Below are 12962 nucleotides of genomic sequence, written 5' to 3'. Positions count from 1 at the left end.
GCTTGGTTGTGGATTCCCAAATGGGTGGGTCCGTTCCGGCATCGGCACAAGAAGGTCGTTGCTATTTCTTCTTTTTTCGGGTCTCCTTGAGAATGCCTGGAAAACGCCAGATATGACGTTCTCCAGCCCTCCTAATCTTGCTTTTGTTTATCCTATTCCACCGGATCATGTGTCAAAGTAGCAATTGCTTCCCAGCTTGATACTGCGGTGGCGTGTTTAGCTACCAATGTGGCTCTGCCCGTTCTGGGTTTTGTGATCTTTAAGGGTCCGGTGAGTTACCTATTGAACAGTTGTCTTGGACCACTATCCGATGTGGGCTGGCAAACTCGTTGCTGGGCATCAGAGTGATTCGTCCATGGTTTCCCTACTGGATTTGGCAGAACAGCTTTGTGGTGCAGCTGCCTGTATGTATGAGGGCTAGGCAAGATGGTGCTCAGGTGGCTTCCAGAGTTTCAGCTATGACCATCTCAGTTCAGGGAGCGCTTTGGCTCTGCGCTTGGGGGGAGAATTCAGATTTGATCTGTTCCTTGTACTCTTCCGCTTGGTAGGGGCGTTCTCTTTGGTCCGAACCTGGATGCTGTTATGTCCCAGGCTACGTAGGGGAAGGCAGGCACTTTTCCCCCGGGGGCTGCTCCCAAAGCGGCAGGGTCCGTGGTTCCCAGTTTTCACTCCTCCTTTCGGGGTGGAGTGTCCACTCCAGGTCAGTCTGCGAAAGACCTCTTCCTCTCCAGCTGGGGTTTGGCTCCTATGGGCCAAATTGTCTGGTGCCAACCGGTACTTGGGAGTCAGGGATCTGAAAAAGCCTAGTGCCTGTCGGATTCTCTCCACCCAGTCCGGTCGCCTGTCGCCATTCCGTGGTGTCGTGTTCAGACACCTGGGTGCAGGGCATCAGTTCTAATGGTTACATCATCAACCACAGCGGTCTGCCACCATGGCGTTTCTTGGCCACTGCTCTTCCTCAAGATGTGGAGAAGCGGGTGGCATTGGTCAAAGCTTTCCAGTCTCTCTCCACTTGGAGGGTGTCATTGCTTCAGTGACAACGCTGGAATGGAAACTGGGGTCTTTTGCTCCGAATTGTTCTTTGTTTGGAAGCCAAATTATTTCTTCCGGTCAATCTTGGACCTTTGCGCATTGATCACCAGGTTCTGGGTTGATCATTTTCAGATGGAATCTCTTAAGTCAGTGCTCCACAGCATGGAAGCCATTGGGTTTTTGGCCTCCCCAGATATTGGCAATGCGTATCTTCACATTGCAATTTGGGCCAGTCTTTCTTCTCTCCGTTTTGCAGTCGGATCTGATTGCTATCAATTCCGAACCCTACCATTCGGAGTAGCCAGGCTTTCGTGCGTTGTCACCAAGTTCATGTCAATTAGGGCGAGCTTTCTACACCAGGATGGTATCACTATCATACCACCTTTAGACTATCTTCTCGTGAAGTCTGATTCGGCTTCATGGCTACAAGAACACCTAGAGTGGACGGTTCTGGTACTTCCGGATCACGACTAGATCCTCAATGTCAGGAAGTCTCGCCTAATCCCTTGTCAGCGCCTTCAGTTCATGGGGGTGATCTTCGACACCTCTCTTCTGCAAGGTTTTCTTGCCGGTGTATCACGCACAGACCCTACAGTCCTTGGTCATGACTGTGCTGCTTGTGCCTCACCCGTCAAGTTTGTGGTGCATAATGTTGTTTGGCACGAGGGTCTCGACTTTCGTGACCATTCAGTATGCCTGCTTCCATTCGCGGAATTTCAAAGGGAGATTCTCCCATCTTGGACGGGGGGGCTCAGCATCCCTCTGCCCAGTTTCTCATTTTGTCTGACAGCACTTATTAATCTCTCACTTGCTAGCTGGCTTTTTCAGATCATCTCCTCCAGCTGTCTCTTTTGGTTAGCGAGATCGCCTTTTCTCTTATTTTCTCCTTGGGCGGTGGTACAGGTGTGCTGCTATTCAGTTTTTACCAGTTTCAGGTTTTTGCCTTCGGCAACGGCCACTTTGCACGTGCAGTTCTCCGGTCAGGCAGCTTGAGTGTTCCCTCCCCTGGGGGCGGCTGTTGAATATCCCATGGTCCAGTGTCCCCCAGCCTTGCTGCCAGAGAAAAGAGGATTTTTGGTCACTTACCATTGAATTCTTTTCTCTTAATCAAGCCGGGGGACACTGTGTGATCCCTCCCTCACGCTCAGTCGTGCTGGGTTTTGTCTCAATTTGTCTTTTCCCTACTGTTTTTTAACAGTTTCACTAGGTTACTGCCTCTCCTTCCGGGCTCTTTTGAAGGTGCACTGGCTTGTAAGGAGTTGCGGAGGGGAGAAGCTTATATTTAAAGTTTTATAGGTTTTAGTTTACGTGCCAGCTCCTTGGTCCCCCATCCACAATCCCATGGTCCAGTGTCCCCCAGCCTGCTTAAGAGAAAAGGATTCAACAGTAAGTGACCAAAAATCTTATCCCAGTTCGTACAATGACAAATAACCTCTATTTCTCCAAAGCGCAGGTATGTATAAAACTGCTTTTGCCAGTTTAGGATCAAGTCAATTTAAACAAGTTATTGTTAAGCTAATGTATCTTATGAACTCAGGGCCTGATTCAGAAATGTACATTCATCCTGCGGTGAACGAACATCTCTGATTGTTAGGAATCTGGTTTTGCGCAGGACTCATTTTGTGCATGTGCAGAACTGGTCCTGCGATCTCACTCAGACTCCCCAAGCCGCAGCATGTGTTTGGGGGGCAGAGCAGGGGCATTCCCAGGTTGGCTCTGTTTTCCGGGAGGGACGAGGCCAGGGTCTGCATTGACGGACGCAGATTCCTGGCTTCCTATGTAAGGGCCTATTAAGAGAGGAGGGGGCCCGTGTGCATTCCCTGTCCGTGGCCCCCTCCTCTCTCCTCGGCGGTCGCCAGTTAACTGACAGCAGCAGTAGACTCAGGGCACTAGTCTAGTGATTTCCTTACTGCACATGCACAAAACGCCAGGAAAATGGCTGTGATTGCCATTTTGCAGGCGTTTTGTGTAGCGCTACACCGGCCGCCGTGGCATTCGGAGAGGTAAGTATTATAATACGCCCCTGCTCTTATGTGACCAGCCACTCGGTCAGGCTGCTCAAACTTCAGCTGGCACAGCCTGACGGGAGCAACCATCGGTAGCGATGGTGATACAATACCAGCCTGCGACTGCAAATGCAACAAGGAAGGGTCTGACATTTGCATCGGAGATGGATGGATTTGCACAGTCGCTTGCGTCCATCTCTACAAATGCATGCCGCCTCTCTTGCCAACTGATTACTTCCTCCCACTCCCGCCTCCAAGATTTTGCCCGTGCTGCTCCCTACCTTTGGAACTCTCTCCGTCTCCCTGTCAGATTCTCCACTTCACTGCATATCTTCAAACGGGCTCTCAAGACCCACCACTTCATCGAGGCCTTCCAGCTCTCATCCTAACCCACATAATACTTTCTCCTCCCTATCTTCCCCTTCTGTATCACGCCTGTCTGTCTGCCCCTCCCCTTTTGAATGTAAGCTCTCACGAGCAGGGACCTCTTCCCCCATGTACTTCTCCTTACACTTTCTTCTACTCCTTACTCCTCATACGGGCACCTAACGTCTCTGCCAACTCCCTGCTGCTTATTGTGAGTGTTTTAATCACTATTGCAGCAATGTATATAATGTCCTTCACTGTACTGTAAGTTACTTGTTTGTTTTTTGGTTTTTTTTTGTTCACTTATTAGTTTTAAGTACTATGTAAGGCGCTGCGGAACACTTGTGGCGCCATATAAATAAAGGATGATGATAATAATAATCTCTGAATCAGGCCCACTTTTCGGCCGGTAACAGCCTCCCACAGGTTTTTCAGTCATAGCTTGTTGTCCAGCTTATAAGCAAGGTCCTTGTTGACTTCTTAATTCAAAATGTAGTTGCAGCAGTTATTAAACAGCTAAATCAGTGTGAGACATGAAACAGGTGTCGCTGAATATCCAAATAAAGTGCAGATGATGGGAAAATTTCAGTTAAAAATAAGATTCCACACTTTAGTTTCCTCACTAGTTTCTGTGTCACTCTTTTCTCATAGGATCAGCAAGCATTCCTAATTGAAACTCTAAATTCCCATGGCCCATTGTCCACCAAATGGTTCATATAAAGGATATAACCTAATTATACTAATCCTGTTTTATTGCATACTTAACCTTAGTCACTATGGTTTGTGGTGCGCTAAGTATCTACTTACTGTATAACAAAATTGGAAATTGTCCCAAAATTGCCACTATACGCAGTTAAAAAAAAAACAGTAGGAAAATACAATAAACAAATGATCACATCCACAAGTGAAACTATCATGAATCCCATGTCCTGAGAATAGTACAGGCACCCTAGTGGTCAAGTGTTAGTTCACCAGTGACCACCCACCTTTTTACTCCTCAGCGTTGGTACAGTATCACAGACTGGGGGTTTCCTCATTAATTACTGAATGTCTTGGTCAGATTGGGTACGATATCCCGACGAGATGACTATCTCGACGGTTACAATACCTGCAGCAGAACCCCGCAGTTGTGGGTGTGATCCCTTTATTGCATTCTCTACAGGATTTTTTTTTAGCTGTAAAGCAGGGTACACACTGAGCTGTCACTCTTTCCGTCCTCCATTACCTGCAGCGGCGCTGCATGCAATATTGTCGGGTTGGCCGTGCCGCACGGTCGACCATAGGATATCGCATGCAACCACGGGAGTGTGCAGATACTCCGTACACACTGGACGATCCGGACGATTTGTGGCACCGATATTGGGCCGTCATCGTCCTAGTGGGTAAATTGTCCCAAAATTGGCGTTATCCACAGTTAAGCTAGCTACAATTTTATTGTAAGTGTATCTGAGGAGGTTGGTGAAAGTTTCCTTATTGTCCCATTGGCTGCAATCCTAGGTGTATTGCTCATAATTACAGCCCTAGGTTTCTAGGCATCTTTTTGGTTCAGTTTTTCAACTAGGGGACCTTTGTAAATATTTTAAGTGTTCTTCTGTGTTGTTACCATTATGGGCCTTCATTCAACTGAAGCATCGGTCTGGTTTATAATAAAATACATTCTTTATTTAATTTATTCAAATACTCTGAATGCTTTCAACTTACATTTTAGTCTGGTCAATGCTTCCTTTATGTTATGCACCCATGCGGTTATCTCCTGATTGCCATCCAATTTATTGTAATCAATATTTAGAGAATGGGATGTACTGATGTAAATCTCATGCATAATGTCATTAATCTCTAATTCATATACACAGGAGTCTAAATGCACAGCGACAGGAACATCTCTTACGAGTGACTTGATGCAGCCTCCCCTGACGTCTGGCAGCACTTTCAATGTGGTGAATTATGAATGCTTTGATGTTGGAATTGGACAGGTGAGTAACGATCAAGTATGCCCTCGTCTGTTGTCAAATGGGAGCTTTAAGGATAATGGAAATAATGTTCGTATGTTTTTAAAAACTATTCTACACTTTAGAACACTGTGGGCAGCTAAATGTTGTAAGCCAGTCCATTGGGTCATTGGGATGCAGTTAAAATACCGACTGCCGGAATCCCGATCAGTGGCGAAGGACCTGCCACGGGATCCTGACATGGCTGGAGATTCCGACACCTGGGGCCGGGTAGGTGTTAGCTGCAGTGGGGGAGGGTTAGAATTAGGCGCCCCGGGGGGATTTAGCCTTAGGACGCGGGAGGGGGAAGGTTAGGGTTAGGCACTAAGGGGGGTGGGGTTGACAAAATTACCTTATTTTTTTACAGAGATTGTGTAATCTGCAGACAAAATTACTTATTGTGACACTTATACTTATTCTGTCAGACAGGAGGTTTTGCAACCAGTAGAACGTGGCACATAATATTTTGTCTTCTGCACATTGCACACAGAGAGAAATGCTAGCAGTTTTCTGGATGAGAGCTTGCACTATAGTTGTGTGACATACTGTTTTTGATAGCGGCACACAGATGCTTTGGACGCATTGGTGACACAGTGAGATCTTAGCCCACGTTACCGGCTCTGATGCCACTGTCATCTGTGTCCTTGCTGGTCTGCTGCTGCATCCCTGAGACCAGTTTCACTCAATTGTAAATATGCTGTATCACTTCATGTGTGGGGCCATCACCATTTTGGACTGTATCACATGATCATCTCTGACAAACCAGCCTCCAGTAACTCCGGTCACAAGACACATCCAACCTATCAGTGCACAGGGTAGCTTATGTAACCCAAGAGCTGATGACTCATCATTACTAGAACAACACTCCTTCTCCCTGAGAATATTCTGGCGTTGCTGTTTCTGCTTCAGACTCCGGGTACCTGCTTCGCCTAATGCTTTCTGCTACTGATCCAGACTCTGGTTATCTGCATTTGCCAAGTGCATTCTGCACTTATTCAGGTCTCCTGGGTATGTGTACGGCATCGCGGCGTTCTGGTTGCAGACGCTTGCCTTACCGGCCGCAGAATACTGACGCCGGTCAGAATTCCGGCGCCAACATCCTGACCTTCAGGATGCCGAAGGTAAGTAGCGGGTTAAGGGTGCTGGGAGGGGGAGGTTAGGTTCAGGCACCAGGGAGGGACGGTTAGGGTAGGGGGAGGGTTAGCATACCGATCACCAAGTGTCAGTATGTTAACCCTGTTGGGATCCAGGTGTCAGGATTCTGACCGCCTGGCTACCGCCTGTCTGTATTACACACTGATTCAGTCTCCTGTTACCTGCATTTACCCAGTGTCTTCTGTAGCTCTCTGTCACCAGTGACCGATGTTCCAAACACATTCTGTACCTGTCAGTCTGCAACCAGTACAGCCTTTCACCACCAGGGCTGTTCTGCACTTCACATCTAAACCAGTTCTGAGCACACTGCAGGCTGCAACAAGTACTACAGGCACACCATTCTGCTCCTGACATAAATTGCACAGTATATCTACAACCTGCCGCCAGTGGTTCATGACTTGCGCTGCTTGATAATTTGTGTCAAATAGGGTTTATAAGCGCCCATCTGCTAAAGTCAGGACACAAAGCAAACAATATTCCAATATATGTTACATTCATTTGAGTGGTGCCTTGTAACCTCAAGCCAGTCTCCCCTGGTTCTCTGTTCCTTGCAAGCTATCTCCACCTATTGTTGGCTTCTTCATCAATGAGTTTTTGTAGCCCCATTGATAAATCATGGAGATTGTATTTGCCGGTATTCTATGAACCAGAGGTGTGCCCAGAAGTTTTTATTCAGGTCCATAGGGATCCACAGGGATACCATGGGGTGTGTGTGGTTGGAGTGATCCGGGCACCAAACAGTCAAAGCTTTAGCTCCTAGGATGCACCAGTCCTCCACATATACCCCGGCCACAGGCAGACAATTTTACGTTTGGTGCTGGCAGGATCGGTCGCACTTTTAGACTGGACTGCTTAGGCAGCCCCAAGCTTTATTTGAGTTTCTTTATTTTCTTGTTTATCTGAGCAAGCAGCAAGGTGTCCTAATGGGCGCCTGTGCTGCTGCTCCAACTACCTCCGCCAGCGCCGCAACACCGGTGAGTGGTCCAGTGATTACAGCCGGCGCCAGTGGGGCTCTGCTAGCTGCACCACTGGGGACCCATGGCTGCAGCCGGACAAACGGAGAAGAACAGGTAAGGCGATTTTCCCGCTTGCGGGGAATCACGTTTTGTGCAGTCTTTGCCTCCGCCGATTGAGACCTAAGGGTAAACTGGAGCTTGCAGATCCTGTTCAGTGAGCTTGTTCCCTCAGAATTCCGTGCAGGACCGTCTGTGTGCTATTTGTTATGTACCACCTCTCCAGTCCACCATCCTGCCAAAACGGTTCCAGGTCCCAAAAAGACTAGTTTCTTTTTACCAATGAAATAAGTGAAAAGCACCAATGTACTAAAAATAACAATTTATTAAAAAAATTAGTGAACAAATAAACCCAGTACTGAGTGTGATTTACATAAAAGGAATTACTGAGTGGATGCAAAATAAAAATACATGAATGTTCAATATAAAAACATTTAGGTAAGAACCCTGTAGGCACTTATAGTAAAAAAGGAAGCAATGAATGAGCACCCAGTGGAACAGTTTTAGAAGTGGCACATAGTCCAATGACAAGTGCTGTTTCGTTTTACCGGCTTCTGATACAAACTGGAAGGAGTCCTTAGTTAACTATGATCTCACAGCAAATATTGTTCCAAAGTATGCAAGTGGAGACTCCTAATTGCCAGTAACTGTAAGTATTGCACAAAGGCCCTCATTCAGAGCCGGTCGTAAGCAGCCGCTCGGTCGTACGCCTAACGATCGAGAATCAGAAAAAAAAACAATCGCACGGCCGGGTGATCGCAACCAAAGTGACGCCCGTACGTGAACAAAGCACCTCCTCTAGCTAGCGAGTGATAGCAGTTAGCGATCGAGTCAATCGTTGTCAGTCGCTGTATGTTAATTTTCTTCTGATGGTTGCGGCCGCTTGTGTTGTGTGCAAATGACACCAAAAATTAACAAAAAAACGCATAGAATAAGCCATCCCCATGAAATTATTTATTGTTATTTTTCGCTAATGCTAACGCAACTGAATCAATTACAAGCCAATTAGCAGTGTTATTAGCTTCAACAATCGATTATTAGCTGCTTGCATTGTGTGGCACAAAATAGAAACATCAAACATGACATAAGTCACATTCAATAGTATCGATTGTACTCTGGCTGGGGCTTGAGAGAGCACATACCCAACCTCAAGCTGTACGGTCAGCCAGGCCTCTAACCTGCTCGCCGAGTGACGTTTTACTACTTCCGGCCTTCTATGTCGGCCCTAGCAGTAAATTTATGTGCGCCCCTGAAACGCCCTGAAAACGGTGAGGAACGCCTACTTTTTTAGACCACAACCCCCGTCAACACCCACAAACGGCCTTTCATGTCAATCAACTCTCGGAAGCCACTTCCTGCTACTAAGCCGTATGATCGACAGCATTTTGGATCGCAAGGTCTTGTACGCACATGCGCACAACTAACCGTACGCATGCGTGGTTTGGAAACATCGGATGCGTACGACTGAGCGGCCGCTTACGACCGACTCTGAATGAGGTCCAAAGTCCCGGATCCAAACACTGTCTCCAAAGAATGAAACGGTGCTGGCCTCTAAAGTGTCAGGTGCCAATAGCTGGGATCAAACCATCACCGCCTCTAGTTTCTTTTTACCCTTTCCCTACTAGTGAGTGTACGAAGTGGGAAGCCCCTCCCACTGTTGATTCGCATGTGGCACGCTTAGCCAGAACCTCTACGTTGTCTTTACCGTCTACATCCTCTCTTAAGGATGCCACAGATAGAAAACTGTAAACTTCTCTCAAGACAGTTTACTCTCTTTCTGGCTCTATTACTCGGCCGGCAATGGCTGCAGCCTAGGCAGCTAAGGCTATCGAAGGATGGACAGAGGCACTGGAAGACAGCCTGCAATGAAACGCTACCAGGTAACAACTGGCCTACATCTTCCGTATTCCGGAAGCGGACAATTATTTTGGAGAAGCTGCGTTAGATACTGGACTTCTTGCCTCTAAGGCATCTGCGACCTCGGTAGTCACCCGCCAGGTCATTTGGCTACGGTCCTGGATAAGTGGACACGGAATTCAAAAAGGCCCTCGAATCCTTATCCTTCTCTGGAGACAGGCTGTTTGGCACAGAGTTGGGCAAAATTGTTGCTACGTAAGCCTTCCTCAGCCCGCATCTATTACAGAGTTTGGCACTCTTACTTTCAATGATGCCCCCCTAGAGGCTATGACCCTACAGTTTTTAGGGTCTCCCAAGTACTTGCCTTTCTCGGCTGGGTTAAACCTTGGCCTCCCTTAGATTTCAGGTTTCTGCACTACCAGTCTGGTTCCAGCAAAGGATCGCTCCCCTGTCTGATGTTAGAACTTTTTTTCAGGGTGCTTGGTTCTCCGGGCTTCTCTGTTACTCCTCTGGATTCAGTAGACCTCAAGTGAAGACGCTCTTTCTCCTTGCTATCTCTTCTGCCCGCAGGGTATCTGATTTGGCAGCGCTCTCCCGTCGCCCCCCCCTTCTTGATCTTTAATGCAGACAGACCTGTCCTCCGTAACCGACCTGGTTACCTTCCTAAGGTGGTATCCTGATTCCATTTAAATGAAGAGATTGTGGTTTCGGCCTCCCAGTCCTTTGACCTCTCTGCAGGTGAAGCCTCTCTGGATGTGGTTTGTGCTCTTCGGATCTACACGAATTGTACCATATCCTTGAGGACATCAGATTCTCTTTTTGTGTTGTATGGCTTTCACAAGCGAGGCTGGCCAGCTAACAAACAGGTTCTGGCTCGTTGGCTCCACATGACAATCTCTCAGGCTTATACGCAAGCTGGTTGTCCTGTTCCAAATAGGATTACTGCACATCTGTGGGACCCTAGTGGGCGGTACGACGTTGCACTTCTGCTGAACAATTATGCAAGGCGGCCACGTGGTCTTCCGTCCACACCTTTTCAGGTTCTATTCCTTTGATACCTTTGCCTCTCAAGATGCTTCCTTTGGGCATCGTATTCTCCTTTCTGCTCAGGAGCGTCCCCACCCTTAGGGGAAACTGCTTTAGGACATACCCATGGTATTCCTGTGGATCCCTATGGACACTGAAGAAGAAATTTAGAATTATGGTAGACTTACCTTGTGTTAACTATATTTCTGAGACGTTCATAGGGTCCACAGGGCGCCCACCCTGACTCACTTGGCTTCAAGGGGTATTTTTCTCTTGGTCATGGTTCTCTCATCCTTTGTGAGAGAGTTTCTTGTCTACATTGTTCGTCCTTCTACTGCTTCTGCCTTGGGCTTGTTTACAAAACTGTCTGCCTGTGGCCGGGGGTGGGGTTATATATGGAGGAGGCCCGGTGCATCCTGGGAGCTAAAGCTTTTACTGTTTGGTGCCCAGATAACTCCAGCCACACACACCCCATGGTATCCCTGTGGATCCTATGGACTTCGACGAAATAGAGTTGACAAAGGTAATTCTACCATAACTCTCTATTTCAACTTTGTGTCACACCTGGATGATTTCTATTACTAAGCCTCAGAGCTGCAGAATGTAGATTACCACTGGTGGTTTTGTCTCTGTCATTAGCCCTTGGCCTTACCACTGGTGATTCTGGCTCTATCATTAGTTCTTGGCTTTACCATTGGTGATACTGGCTCTGTCATTAGCCCCTGGACTTACCACTGGTGATCTTTGCTCTGTCATTAGCCCTTGGCTTAGTAGTTTGTGTACCACTGTATATATTTTTTTGTTTTGTTTTTTGCACACCATAAGCTCAGAACTCACATTTTTACACACTGCACCGTTCTGACACACATGATGAAACTTCAATAATCGATGGTCGTTTATGTCACGGTAATTCAAGTTTCAAATGCATCAAAGCTTTTTGTTTGAGTCACTGAAAAACTCTGCAGCAGGTAGCCTATCAGAACATACCACTATGGGCCCTGTTCCAGTGTAACCTAAATTGAATCATTAATGAGGCATATTTCACTTGCATTTGTTTTCAGGTTCGAATCGATTACCCACAACTCAGCTTCCATCCACAAATTTTCTTTGCCTGGGGTTCCCCCATTGGAATGTTCCTGACTGTACGGGGTTTGAAGAGGATTGATCCCAACTATCAGTTTCCCACATGCAAACATTTCTTTAATATCTATCATCCGGTAGGTATAGTTAGGTTTTACCGTTTTGTATTTCTTTCCCATATGAATTACATTGCTAGAGGCAAACCTGCTTAAGTAAATTTTTATGTGTTTATAATTAATTTTACTATGTGTTACTATTAATGTCTGACTCTTGTGTTTCTAGTTCGACCCAGTGGCTTACAGGATAGAACCAATGGTTCTCAGGGATGAGGAGTTTGAGCCGATGGTGATACCTCACCATAAAGGCAGGAAGAGAATGCATTTAGGTAACTCAATTCCACTTTGTATTTTATTTTACTACTGCTTTATAATTTCTGCATTGTCCTAACTTACATTATGTAGGAAGTACCAATTTATAATTTTCTTACATCCTATGAGGAACATTCTAAATAGCGTGTGTATTATAAATGTGCCCACACTTTATGCGCTTGTTCTCCTGTATAATGTTTCTTTAAATGCTTAGACTTTTTCTTCTACTTCAGGGTCCATAGGGTGTCCACAGGGTGACATTGGGGGTATAGGTGATGCAGAGTCATCCGGGCACCTTACGCAGTAAATTTTTCTACCAGGATGCACTTGGGTCTCCCTCTACACCCCGGGCCAGAGGCACCTCAGTTTCGTTGGGTGCCCGGCCGGAGTCGGGTCACTGACATGCAAAGGGGGCTGTTGACACAGCCCCTGAAGATTTTTTATTTTTAAAAGAAGTTTTCTTCAAAATAGCAACATCGCGGACAGTCCAGGGGATGTCCGCGCTACCGCTCCGTCACCCCGGTGGCACCTAGACGCCGATACTGATCTTGGTGGGCCTCTGGGATCTTGGCTAGCAGGGACCCCGGAGGATCCCTGGACTGTGGCTGGTTGCTACGGGGACGCAGGTAAGCTGCGTGTCACCGCGGTGGTGCCCAGTCTTTTTCCCCCCAGGGCTGGGGATGACAGCAAGTGGGGCTAGGCACTGAGTCCTGCGCCCCCACTAGGCCACCTGGGACATTGGGCTGCAGTTCTGCGAAATGCTTCAGCGTCCCAGGGGTTTGACGCTGGCCAGGGGAGGCAGCCTTCCCTGTCTAACAACCAGCTCCTCCCCGCTGCACAGCGCGCCTTTCCACCGCGCTCTGGCTGGGCTATGGCAGCTTCCCTCCTGCGGATCTGCCCCCTCAGATCTCCGGCAGCCATTTTCTCCTGGCTCAGTCGCAGATCGCAGCAGGCGGTGCGGAGCTCGGATCCCCCTAAATACCTCTCATCCTGGACGGTGGTCAGTGTATGTAGCACTTTTATCCTACCGGACGCGAAGTCTGCGTAGTTGACCAAGAAGTGCGATTTAGT

At 47.4% G+C, this 12962-nt stretch overlaps 1 protein-coding gene across 5 annotated transcripts in view; it reads left to right on the top strand.

The window, feature by feature from the left end:
- Positions 1 to 12962, top strand: part of DDHD2 (DDHD domain containing 2) — a 107198-nt gene that overhangs the window by 71449 nt on the left and 22787 nt on the right. For all 5 annotated transcript variants that reach the window (XM_088480400.1, XM_088480398.1, XM_088480402.1 and 2 more), the window contains 3 exons: positions 5258 to 5377; positions 11505 to 11660; positions 11806 to 11908. In XM_088480400.1, coding sequence (XP_088336526.1) covers positions 5258 to 5377; positions 11505 to 11660; positions 11806 to 11908 — 379 coding nt within the window. The remainder of the gene's footprint in view (positions 1 to 5257; positions 5378 to 11504; positions 11661 to 11805; positions 11909 to 12962) is intronic.

The sequence above is a fragment of the Taudactylus pleione genome, unplaced genomic scaffold, assembly GCF_031769625.1.
Source record: "Taudactylus pleione unplaced genomic scaffold, aTauple2 ptg000253l, whole genome shotgun sequence".
NCBI lineage: Eukaryota > Metazoa > Chordata > Amphibia > Anura > Myobatrachidae > Taudactylus > Taudactylus pleione.
This window is presented reverse-complemented; position numbering and strand designations above follow the sequence as displayed.